The 13,819-nt window shown below is 37.2% G+C and overlaps 1 protein-coding gene across 3 annotated transcripts in view; it reads right to left on the reverse strand.

Annotated features, from left to right (window-relative positions):
- LOC124556722 (transmembrane protein 39A) overlaps positions 1 to 13,819 on the reverse strand; it is a 200,405-nt gene that overhangs the window by 53,402 nt on the left and 133,184 nt on the right. For all 3 annotated transcript variants that reach the window (XM_047130716.1, XM_047130718.1, XM_047130717.1), the window contains exons 8-9: positions 5,828 to 5,934; positions 955 to 1,109 (exon numbers count right to left, since the gene is read on the reverse strand). In XM_047130716.1, the coding sequence (XP_046986672.1) occupies positions 955 to 1,109; positions 5,828 to 5,934 (262 nt within the window). The remainder of the gene's footprint in view (positions 1 to 954; positions 1,110 to 5,827; positions 5,935 to 13,819) is intronic.

Raw genomic sequence — 13,819 nt, forward strand, 5'->3', positions numbered from 1 at the left:
GTTTAATGAAGGAACAAAAGGAGATTGAGGTTTAACTTCTCGTGACCTCAAGATCATTAGAGACAGATCACAAGCTCTGTCTGTTTCAAGATGGTGGATGGAAATCAGCTGTGCCCTTTCGAACGATCCATCCCAGCATTTACCTGCAGTTACATAGAGAAATCACCGAAGACCTAAATCTAGTCCCAAAAGCGAGTCCAGTGTGCTAACCATTGTGTCACCTTGTTCGGTCAGTTTTCATGAGGGGTTCACTGGGGGTAGGATAGGATTTGTTGGGCAGTGGTATCCCGAGGCAGGAGCAGGGTATCACTAAATGGAAAATTTGGAGGTAGTGTCTGGAATGGTCTTATAAGCATTGGACGACAAGGGTTTCAAATTGGGAGATACATTGTAGGTAGTTAGGGTTTCATTGTAACAGTATTTGCAGAGGTGGTTCAGGGATACCCGAGTATTAGGTTACTGGCAGATACCATTACCAATACACTTTACAATAATGTATATGGTGCCTGTATTGTGTCTTGATTCTAGGGGATAGATATTATTTTAATCTCATATCATCATTATCCTTACAGTTCAATATGTCTATGGAAATTTCTAAGTAAAAGAGGCAGCAGTCTATAATTGGGTACAATAGAAAGCTAGTACTGTTTATAAGAGAAATACAGTTATTTGTGTAACTTCCTTCTGACAAATAATTGGTATTTAAGCTTAGGTTTTACACATTCTGTATTAATCAGAATGAAAAAAGTTCTGAATGCACCGCACGCATTAATTTTCTGTGAGAGAACATTATCATGTCAGCTATACCTGTATAAATTTATCTTTGTGCTCCCTGACAATGCAATTTAAATACACTACAAAAGTAAAAATATAATCAGCAATTACACATGCCATTTAAGAATTATTACACAGTAACTTAACATAAAATCTAAGTAAGCGCTTCTTTCACAGTACCTGGGCAAAGCAACAAGGCACAAATCCTGCATAATAGGCATTAAGTACAGAGCTAAACAGCACTTGTTTCATTCTATTATTAAAATCAGTCTTCAGTGCTTCTATTTCATCCCTTATTATGTATGGTGACATTGAACAACTATGCATTGGCTTCCCTGAAAAAGAAGAGAAGAAGAAACACAATTAAATAAAATACATTAAGTAGAAGGTAACAAATGAACAGATACCATTACACACACTCCATAAAAATTAAAGAAATTTACAAAACCATTTAGGTTGATGCCTGCAGTTTTGGAACGTGCCATTGCACTGAAATGAAGAGCTGAACATGCATTACTACAAATTTGCATATTTGTCAAACTACATATGGAGTTTGAATTAAGCAAATACTTCTAAATCGCAGTATACAGCCTAAACCTGAAAACAACTGTGTTTTTCTGTAGTTCATCAACTTGGATATGCTTACATCTTTTTCATATCTTGAGATTTCTTACAAAGTGAATATTTCCTGTACAGAGTGGTTGGAAACAGCCTGAAGAGCTTGTAAGTGTGTTACAGGATAAGTTGTGCTTCGAAACAATTTTCAAGAAAAAAATTCGATATACTGCACCGTTATTGAGTTAATTATCATTGATTTTGCCAATCAGGCAGTTTCACGCACAAATTCAAGTGGCCCCTCAGAGACAGTGCTGCCAAACATGTTCTTTGAATGGCTTCCTAAAACCAAATGGAAATGGAAATGTCGTGTGGCTAGGGCCTCCCGTCGGGTAGACCGTTCGCCTGGTGCAGGTCTTTCGATTTGACGCCACTTCGGCGACCTGTTGAAAGAGCAATACAAAGATTGGACACGGGACAGTACTAAGAATCTAACCTGAGTCAAAGGCTGAGTAGTCAAGTGCACTATCATCTACGCCATGAGAACAACTCACACTAATTGTATCTGGTGGGTCACTTGAATTTGTGCATGCAATAGTCTGACTGCCTAATTTCAATACTAATGAACTCTGAAATGGCACAACATATCTAATTTTTTTCTTAACAATTATTTCTCAGCACAGCCTACCCAGCAACACCCTTAAAAGTTTCTCAGACTGTTTCTGACTACCATGTACATAAAATCCACATGATGTTGCAGCTCTCTTCAGTTACTAGAGAGTACTGGGCCATTCTACATCAAGTGGACCAATTTTAGGAAGCATCCCCACTGGACAATCTCCAATTTGAACGGAATTTTGCACACATATTCCCTGTAAAACAAAACTGAACTGAGCAAAATCCGAACTCAAGCTACACAAAATTCATGGTTTTACGGGGCTTTCGGTGATGGGCTGCAAAATGTCCTACGAGCTTTTTGCCACATTTAAAACTGATTAATATTACACCCAAAGAAGATCTTTTGATCAGATGCACAACTTTGTGTGTTAAAAATGCTGTTAAATTACAAGGCTGAATCATTCACACTTCATTTAGTCAAACTTGATGAAGGGAGAGGGTGATCCATTAGAGCAATTTTTCAACCATTTTGATACTGCAGTAATTTTTTAACAAAGAAGGTATATCACAAAAAAAGCATTTAGGCACAGAAAATTTTTTGCTGTCAGGCTCAGTTACACCTTGGTTTTGTGTGAGGTAGGGACTTCATGGCTTATCATAATTCTTCTCATTTTTCTCATACTTCCAGCATTTATATCCATTATAAGAATATGGTCATTCCACTACTAAGAGGACCATAGGTCCCCCCCCCACCATCACCAACTTCAATGCTATGTTTTCCCAGACGTCCCCTGTACAATAAAACTAAGCTGTGGAAAATTTGTATTAAAATTACAAAAAATTCACACCTTTCAGTAGGGTCTACAATAAGTTGTGGGAGCTGTATGACAGTTTTTGCCAAACCAAGACACCTTAACATTGAATCAAGTAGTAATCCAAACAAACTAGTTTGATCAGATTTACAACTCACACTGTTAAATTTTAAAGTTTGTATTATTTATCATTTCAATGAAACACAAGGTCAAAGTTGAGCACAAAATCAATCATGACAATTTTTCAAACATTTTGTGCATACAGTATTTTCTGGACACAGAAAGCACATTGAATTCATTTTAATTCAGTGGAGAACCTGCCACTGAAAATTTTAGAATCAAATTTGTGCGTACTTTTTATGTCATATTGTTAAAGATTAATACCGACTTTCTTTACTTTTGATTCACTAGTAAGAGCAGATGTTTCTGGGAGAGAAAAGTTGTGTTTGTTTTGAAGATCATCTGACAGAGTTAAAAGAATGAGTTTGAAAATACCATTGTCAAACATTCACTAAGTGTTGTTAAATTTAATGCTTAATGATTTTTTTGTACTTTTAAGGTGCTGTCATCTTCAAGATTTGCAGAAGTGGAGTCAAAAGATGTGACTGACAGAGTATAAGGCAGCCAGAATACGTGCCTAACACTTTTCAGCACATACAGCAGAAACTGAAGAAAATACGAAAAATTATGCAACTTGGTCTGTAAAACATAAATTTAATATGTATGACCAGATATTATGTTTAAGTCAAGCGATATACACACCGAACAAAATTTTCCGTGACTAACATGCCATTTTAGTGACATTCTCAATTACTTCCAGCCAGTGGAAAAAACTACAGCTGAGGTCATGATCAATAAAGAAATACACTTTTGGGATGCAAATATAAAATGCAACTGAATGACCCAGCTCAGACAAATTGCTACAGAAAACTTGCACTGAAGCACAATGCAGACTCAATATTACAAATTAAATTAACAATAAAACTATTAAACACCAAGACAATCTTACTGATAACTATAAGGGAAATGCTGACACAAAGAACCTAATTTTATAGAAGATTCTCACAGTTTTGGTTCTCAAATGTGCTGACTTCTTAATGGAAAGTAAATACTAAACTAGAATATCACTGACATCCATGTAATTTAAGTTATGAAAATTCTGCAACTGCAGCGTACTCAAAATGAGTACTCAATTAAATACACACTGTATATACCTCACCTCTAACATTTTTCCATTCTGTTTTGAGTGCCCATAATTCTAAGTCGCTGATATGCTTCTCAAACCAGCACCTGCAATGTGCCTTCTCTCTTCTGTATGACTAGACAGTTCTGCATAGCCTGTATCATTTCAGTTACTAGAGGGACCGGAAAGTAACGCTGTTTCGAAAGTAATGTTTCTATGCATGTTAATATTTGTTTGTTTATCAGCTCATTGTGTACTTCAAAGTCATTCCAAGAGCATTTTAAGGTTAGAGTGACTTGTTTACTTGTAAATCATAAAATCTTATTATATTTATAGCTATTTATGGTGAAATAGCCAGCCAAAAACCACAAGAGGTACATATATGGGATCGTATGCTTTTTGAGTTTCACAAGAGTAGTAACACAACAGTTGCAACCAATTACATTTGCGATGTTTACCTAAGTGCATCAGACATTCACAAGAAGGTTTTCTAATGTCAAATTCAGTGATTCTTATCTGTCTGACTCATATTGATAAGAAAAACAAACAACTTTGGACAATGACATGTTAAGGGCAGCAGTGGAAGGAAATCCATGTCAGACAATCGAGGAACTGCTGAACACTCTTAATCAACCTTGGTCAACCATCCAAGAACATTTGCAGCAGATTGGTAAAGACAAACAACAAACAGATTCACCACATGCACCTTTTTGTTTCAGCAGCACAATATAGAAGCATTTTTTGTATGCTTGATCACTGGAGATGAAAAATCAAAGTACAGCTAAGCCATGTTTACACCCCAAAATGGTGCTTTTGTGTGTGTGGTTGAGTATTCATGGGGTCATTCACTTTGCTTACACGTGGACAAACTGTGACTCCAGGCCTTTACTGTGAACAATTGTATTGAGCAAATCATTCTTTAATTGAAAAGTACCCAGCAATTGTCAACAGGCATTATTCTTCAACACAATAATGCAAGATCACACTGCACAAGACGGACCCTGGAAAAAATTAATGAATTAGTGTGAAAGCTATACTCACATGTATTGCACCATAAAATTTCCATTTATTCCTACTGCTACATTTTCTAATCGGTAGAAAAAATATGAAAATGTGGATGATGTCCAAACTGCCTTCTCCAGGTGTTCTGCTCAAAAGCCAACTGATTTTTATTGATCTGCCATTGAAATTTTGCTCACTAGATGGAAAAAGGTTGTTGATAATGAGGGTGATTACATCACTGATTAAAGGCAGTAAGTTGTGAGCAAACAATGGAAAAGCCAGAGCTTCAATTGCTTGAATCTGTGTATGTATATTGTCTAATTCAGAAGGAGGCCTTCTTTTTGATATGCCTGTCTGTGACTCAACATGTCCACTATATGGTAAGTAGCAGTCTTTCCTTTTCATAATATTATCAAAATTTGTTAACAATTTATCTGTTAGAATTTATGTAAAAAAAAAAAAAGGCATTACTTTCCGGTCCCCTTTTTACACTGCCATGAACACTGCGTACTCTTGACTGAAAGAGACTTGATGTGTTTTTCACATCATTACCCCAATTTCTTTTTTGATGGAAGATACTGTCTATACAGAAACATTGTCTTAAAATTTACGGTAATACACAGAGAACTATAGCAAAGCAGCTTCAGTATTTTACCACTATGATATTTAAACACACACACTACATATTCATTTGCAAGATGACAACTACAGTCCAGACATGTGATAAAAGCATACAATTTCTGTCTACCTACCTTCAACTGTATAGTTATTGCATAACCAGTTCCAAATCAAGCTGCCTGCATGAAACATCTATATTTACAAAATTACAAGGTATTCGTCAAAACTTCTTAGTAGTATGTAACACTTATTTCACTCAGCATACCTACAATTGGACGTCCTTTGCAGTCCTCTTTTGATACCGCAGATAATGAGGTAACATCAAAAAATGGGCTTATGCTGAGCCCAAACAGGATAAAATAAACAGAAATCCTAAAAGAAATAAAATAAAGTCATGGTTTAATACAGGCATAACTGGTGAAACAGAAAAGTCATTATACTGTTATCATCATTAAAATCATTAGTATCAAATCTGGTGCAGTATTCTGGATTGTACTCATAAGGAAAAACAGTTGCAGTATTCCACAGTAGTGAGAAATCAGTTTTCTCCAACTGCAGCTTATTGCTACTATTACCATCATTACTAAATGACAAGATTAACATCAAGTTAAACTAAAGATTAGTATTTTTTATTATACCTTAACATTCATATAATAAAATTACAAACTTAGCAATCAATTGCACACTGCATGTTTTCTCCTTATAGTAAAAGCAGAAGTTGCAGAGTATTTAATTGGTTACAAGAAAAAAATATACAAAAACAACTTAGCTATTCAAGTAATTATCTTCTGTCTTTAAATTCATGAACTAATAAAATGGATTAACAGTAATATTTCATTTTTCACTAAAAGAACTCTGAAATCATAATTCAGAATTTCACATTTCAGTTGGTTACCAACCATTTTACTACAAGACTTACCATCTGTTATGCTTTTTCTCAAACACACCATTGATTGGTTAAGCATGTGACTCAAACTTCTTTCCGCATAAATATCAAAGATCAAGAATTTCCTCAAATTTTAGCTAAAAGCTTCTAACATTTAAAAGCTTCCAACACGCTGGAATAATTGCAGGTCAGCAGCTTCTGTTAATTAGTACTATGGAAAACCAGCCTAAGTTGTAAATTTATTTATTTATTTATTTATTTTATTTACTCAATGACTAGTTTCAGGCCAGGACTCATTTTCATATCATCCAGATAGTCAAAATGGTATTTCCAAAAATACAAGAATCATATAGGGCTATTCAAAAAGAAGTAATAGATTTCAAACATTTATTGCTTCCAAACAACAAATGATAAAAACACAATTCCTGGAAAAAGAAAAGTTCAAATTTTTATGCATTCAATGTGAGCACCATGTGTTACACAGCAACTATTAAAATGGTGGTTCATTTCCTGCCACACATGAAGCAACTGGTCTCTCATTTTCAGATTCACAGCTTCAACAATCCAGTGCAGACTTTCAAGACTGTCAGGCATAGGGGGGATAAAAATGCCATCTTTTAAATAACCCCACAGATAAAAGTTACAAAGTGTGAGGTCTGGGATATTGGATTAGAACAGGAGGAGCAGAAAATGAACATCACCGGTGGCCTCCCAGGTCTCGCACACCTCACAACTTGTGACTTTTTCTGTGGAGCTATGTAAAAGACAGTGTTTTTATCACCCCTATGCCCAACACTTTTGAAAGTCTGCGACATCGCATTGTCGAAGCTGTGAATTCGATAACGAGAGACGAGCTACTTCGTGTGTGGCAAGAAATGAGCCATTGTATTGATATTTGTGTGTAATGCATGGTGCTCACATTTAACAAATAAAAATTTGAACTTTCCTCTTTCCATTAATGTTAGAATCGTATTTTTTTTATCTTTTATAGTTTGAAAGCAATAAATGTTTACATGTATTATGAAATGCAAATGAACAGTTAAGCACATATCTGTATGTGCTGTAACTGTTCATTTGCACTTCACAAAAATAATAATAGTGTGTGTGTGTGTGTGTGTGTGTGCGCGGGGGGGGGGGGGGGGGGCGTTCTTGTATTTTTGGAAATACCATTTTGACTATCTGGATGATTTGAAAGAGAAACTAGAATTATTGCAACTTTGGCTGGTTTTCTGTTGTACTGCTTCTAACATTGTTTTACATCTACCTACACATTGACTTTAAACTTATTCTGATTCTGCACTGCTGCCTCTCCATTCCTAGCAGCTTTAGTGGAGCTTTCTTTTTCACTGTTGCAAAGGATAGGTAAGACGTTATTCACAGTACGGATGGAGTATTTACTCATTTGCCATGGTAACTCTCAAAAGGATTGAGAAAGATTTGGTTGGACGGTAACACCAGATTCTGTATCCAGCTTCTGTTGCAAGTCCTCAAGACTTAAAGAGTAATGATAATCACACAAGCCGCTAGAATGCCTAACACCAAATTAATTTGCTGTTGTATAAACTGAGTTTTCTCTCATGAGTATAAAATTACTGCTAATCCAAAGTGTAAGTGTGGAAGCTGCTAGTACTGATTGACTGTTCTTAAGACATTTGAGTCAACTTGAAGAACATATTACTTCCTCCCATATACACATGCACAATGATCACAATGGCATTATTAGATAAATTTGGTCTTTTATAGATGGGCATCAACAAGTTTTCTTGCTTCATACCATCCATTATTGGATTAGAATGGGGGAGAGAGTTGGAGGATGATTCTGATACAGTATTTACCCTTCACCAATCATCATAATTAACTTTCAGAGTACTGATGAAGATTTAAAAGGCCAAAAAGAAGATACAACTAAATGGTTAAATCATGTGGTACGTACAGTAAATGAGGAAAATTTGAATAACTTTCATTATTTCCCAGTCATTAGATTCAGTGTACTACCTCAAATTTAACAGACAGATGGAATTTGTCTGAAGTTATTTAGGGGAACAAAAGAAAACCTACACCAGGATAGTAAAACTAGGATTTTTACCTAACTTCTCCTAAATATAAATCTAGTCACAAGTCATTTGTATTCCATGAGTTTAATTTTACGTGGATGAAGTCTGCTGTTATTCTGAGGTGAGGTGGCACATTCCACAATTACTTAAAATTTTGTACATTGAGATAATAGGCACTTTACATTTCTCCTGCTCACACAACTGAAATATATCTTATTCATGGTACTATATCATGTTACCTTCAGTCTCTAATTATTTTTTGTGATTCAAAGTAAAATCCTGCTATGCTGCAACTTTGATCACAATGAAGAACATGAGAACACAAAAAGGTTTTGGCTAATAAAATGCCAAGTTGCAGCATTAGCTGATATACTATCAATTGCAACATTAAGCAGGGGGGGGGGGGGGGGGGGGTGGAATGGAACTTACTGGACATTCAATGCAGAGAGCATGGCAAACAAAGGAAGACACAGAATGACAGCATTAGCACAGGCTTGCAATGAATGGAATGGAAGAAACTGGGGAGGGAGGCGCACACCAAATAAACAGTGATAAACCAAGCAGTGATCCATGGCATAAATTTTTCATCAATATGAGATTTGGCACAACACCAGAACATCAGAAAAGATGTTACATTGTATGCTACCCCAGTCCACTGGCACCTAATCTGGAATGGAGTGTGTGTACATATCTCTCAGTGCAGGGTACCCCAAGTCTAAAACAAATATACCTGTGGAAACAAATAGTTCATTGATATGAACTGTACAGCACCGGGAAACAGATTTTTTCTCCATTCCATTTAGACTACAGTGCTTAGTGAGTACCCACTTTCTCAGTACATGGGAAGGCAAAGAAATCAGCTATAATTAACCACCTCAGCATTCATCTACAGTTTTTCAAGGAAACTTACACCATGATGGCAGGAAAGCAATTTAAACTTCATTCAAGAGTCCAGTGCATTAACCACTGTCCCAATGTTCAGTTTTAAGACACTGTGTCCATAGGCATGCCTACATTACATAGTCTACAGTAATGACACCAATCCTAACCTATATTGTTAAACTTCAATTTTCAAGAGGGTAGGTGATGTCTGAAAGACATCCCACAATGGTTCTATGACTTTTAGAACAAATATGGTTGGCTAATCTTAATTTCCAGTAAATATCTGACGAAACAGGGTTTTCACTATAGCATTCTATAAGCTGATGAGACACATCTGTATGTTAACCTCATAATTACATCAAAGAACTCATTGTTGGCTTTGAGAATACTTTATATATATGTCCATGCTGCCATGAGGAGCTGGTATAATGTGGTATAATGACCCAATACAAATCTCCATTCCACTTGCTGTCTGTAATAATCTACATGAACAGCTGCTGCCATTGAGTCAATTCTAGACCTAAATGCTCAATTACAACCTCCACTGGTCTACCAAGTCAAGACTAGTTTTCCATGTTTGTTAGACCATTGAAGCACTTTTTATCCACAAGTACCTCACTACACTTGTTCTTGCTAAAACAGTCTGTATATATTTAACAGAATTTTAGTCAGTACAACAGCTCTAGCATTCAAGAAACAAGTCACTTCCTCACATTAATTTACACCCACTGCACAAAGATCAATGCAGAGGACATTTTATGACAGTCATTTTCTGATTTTCCCCTTTATTTATGGATTAGTAGTGATACAGTGCACAATGTTATTTACGATCAGAATATTTTTAATGTGTCAGTAAAATGTTCCCAATGAAATTTAATAATGGAAACATCATCACTGTGCAATATTCCAATATAACAGCCTTGAGGAATGTTCACCTCTCCTTTTCAGTGAAGTTAATAGTAAATAATTGCACACTTTAAAAGCAATAATAAAGGAAGTTAAGGTTTACTCTTGGAAGCAATAAAAGAAATGCTGAACAGCATTAATCAAGTAAAACAAAATGTTTCGTAAACACAATGATAAGTTGTATTAGCTTAATAATATACATTATGCAGCCTAAACGAAGCCAAAACAGAGTACCTCGTTATGGCATGTGGTCATTGTCAGACTGCTGATCATCTACAATCACTGCAGGTTGGGGACCAGTCCTACAAGAGAGTGCAAGAATTCAAATACCTAGGGGCACTTTTCACTGAGGACTCGTCAAGTGAAGCAGAGATCAATGCCAGAATACAAGCAGGAAACCTATCTTACCACAGCCTAGCACAACTGCTTCGGTCCAGACATCTCGCCAGACAGTTCAAGATTCGACTTTACAAAACCCTGATCCAGCCTGTTGTTCTATATGGCTGTGAGACATGGAGTATCCGGAAACAGGACTTCCATAAGCTCCTTGTTTTTGAGAGAAAAGTGCTTCGGAAGGTCTTCGGTCCAGTTCTGGATGCAGATACAGGGGAATGGAGGATCAGATACAACCAAGAGCTTGAGGAATATACCAGCAGCCCAACATAGCAGGAACTGTTAAAGCCAAACGAATGCAGTGGGCCGGCCATGTGGCCCGGATGGAGGATCACAGATGGCCTCGGAAGTTCCTAGATTTCACACCTACAGGAAAGAGACCACCAGGGAGACCCAAGAAGCGCTGGAGGGATGGAGGGATGGACTCCATAAAGATTTAAACCAAGTGTCAATAGATGTGAACGGATGGCGGATAGCAGCAATGGACAGAATACAGTGGAGGAGGAAACTTGTAGATGCGTGCGGTCCACTGGACCTGATCATGTTGTAGTAGTTGTAGTAGTAGTAGTAGTAGTAGTAGTAGTAGTAGCCTAAAGTCTCCAGGTGCCCATACCCTTTGTTTAACTCTTTGAAGGGAAGGCATCACTGTAACCTACCACATATGTAGGCAGACTGTTTTGAAAGGGCTGTGGTCACTGTGGCTCCCTCAACTAACTAACTGTTGACTGAAGTTTCACTGGATGGCAGGAGAATCACAATGCAGTACTTTTGACGCATATTTACGACACGAGCTGGTATTTCATACATTTTTTATGTTGTCTGTGGAAGTGTCATACCTTTCTCTCTGTAGCTCTTCTTTATGGAGCTATTTGGGTAAGTAACCTTATATTTATATGTTGACCTTCCATAAATCTAAAAGTAATATTACTTTTTATTCAAATATAATTTTCTACACATCACAGACAGATTTCTGTGTGGTTAATGGTGCTAACCATTGCCCTTCTTTTCCATCCAGTATGTCTTGTCGAAAGAGAACATAGGAAGAATGTTACCGAATATTATTTGATAAATTTCTTCAAGTGACAACAGTTTTGACTATGATGAAAGTGATGTCAATGACCTGACATTTACAACAGATTGTGCAACTTCTGCTTTTGTTTACAGTCACATGTCGAGCAGTAGCAATTCTGAGAATAAAAGTGAAAGTGATGAGACAACTGAAAACAATGTGATGTCGCTAACTGTTCTATCAATGGCCATGATAAACTGTGGCTAAGAAACAAGTGTTGACCAAGTGCCATTATTTGCTGCATAAGGTGATGCTGTTGCAGAAATTAAGAACAAATTGAACCTCAACCCAGTTGACTTACTATGCAAGTTTTTGTTGAAACACTTACAAACCATATATTGTTTCAAACCAATTTATATGCAACACAAATAGGCAAATCTTTTGTCCTCACCAACGAACGTGAAATAAAAACTTTTTTTGTCGGAATAAATTTTTAAATGGGAATCACCAAAAACATAGCTACAGAGATTACTGCAGCATTGATACAGACCTTAGTGAAAGTTATATATTGAAGTTTATGACAGTAAAAACATTGGTTACTGAGTAACTTGCACCTCAATGATAATTCTGTGGCTCCTGATACAAACAGTCAGAATTATGACAAACTGTGAAACTACTTATAAGAGTCCACACATTGGTATAACTGATTTGCCTCAATGGGCAATGGATCCACCACATTCAGTGCGGATGCACAATTACATTCGACCTCCAATTAGCGAGCATCGAGGACATGGACAGGGGAGTGGCACTAGGTGCGAATTTGGGCTGGCCAAGAAGTATGCTGAGTTGGTCTGCACAGCTGCAATAAACATTGCGTCTGGGTGGCACAGTGGTTAACACAACTGTGTAGTATGCAGGAGATCCCGGGTTCGAATCCTGATCTGGCACATATTTTCAATTTGATTTTTATGCAGTAGAAGTTTCACAGTCTCCAATAGTAGGGTTAGGACCGAAAGTGGTTCTAAATTTAACCAGTGATCTTCATGGGAAGAGTCATATTATTTTTAGGGACAATTATTTTACATCATATGATCTGTTCAAGAACCTAAAGTTCAATGGTCTGCACACTTGTGGAACAATAAATTCCAGACGGAAAAAATGCCAAATCTCAGTGAGGAAAAGGAACTTGAGAGAAGTGAATTCTATTACAAAATTAGCGATGATGAAGTAGCTATCTATAGATAGAATGATAAAATGACAGTCAACATTATTTCTACACGTCATGCACCATCAGGTGTGTCCAAAGTAAGTCACAGGATGAAAGACAGATTGGTTGGTTGTTTGGTTGGTTGGTTTAAATGAGGGGGGGAAGGGACCAAACTACGAGGTCATCAGTCCCTTGTCCCTGATAAAACAATGCCACAAGTGTGAAAGTAATACAGACGAGACATACAACACAAATCGGAAAGGAAAAACCACAAGAACAAAGTAAAAGCAACGAACACTAAAAGGAACAAAAGAGGACAAGAAAACAACAGGGAGATGCTAGAACCAAAGAGAGTAAAACAAGAAAGCAGATTACAGTGGTTGGCCGACCACAGACAATAAAAAGGAAAAACCAGCCACTCTGCAACACATTAAAACCTCCACCCTAAAAGCATCAGGGTGGAGGACACAGGGGGACACGTGCTAAAACTTAGATTAAATGATAAAACCCACTCCTCAGAAGTTAAGTCGCATAGTGCTCAGAACCATTTGAACCATTTGATAAAACCCACTCTCACGAATAAAACATAAAACTAAATCAGCCAATGAGGCGTTGTCAGATAAAATGAGCGGCAACAAGTCCAGTAACCCAAGATTTCCTCGCTGGGCAGTCAAAGTGGGACAGTGCACCACAATATGGGCCACTGTCAACCAGGTGCCTCACTGACACTGAAGCAGGTTTTCACGATACAAGAGGTAACCGTGGGTCACCCAAGCATGGCCAATGCGGAGCCGGCAGAGGACAACAGATCCCCTGCGAGAGGCCCGCATGGAAGACTTCCACACATTCGTAGTCTCCTTAATGACATGAAGTTTTATTGTGCGTACTGTTATACCATCCTGTCTCCCAAAGCTGAAAAA

This window comes from Schistocerca americana, chromosome X (genome assembly GCF_021461395.2).
Source record: "Schistocerca americana isolate TAMUIC-IGC-003095 chromosome X, iqSchAmer2.1, whole genome shotgun sequence".
NCBI classification, from domain to species: Eukaryota; Metazoa; Arthropoda; class Insecta; order Orthoptera; family Acrididae; genus Schistocerca; species Schistocerca americana.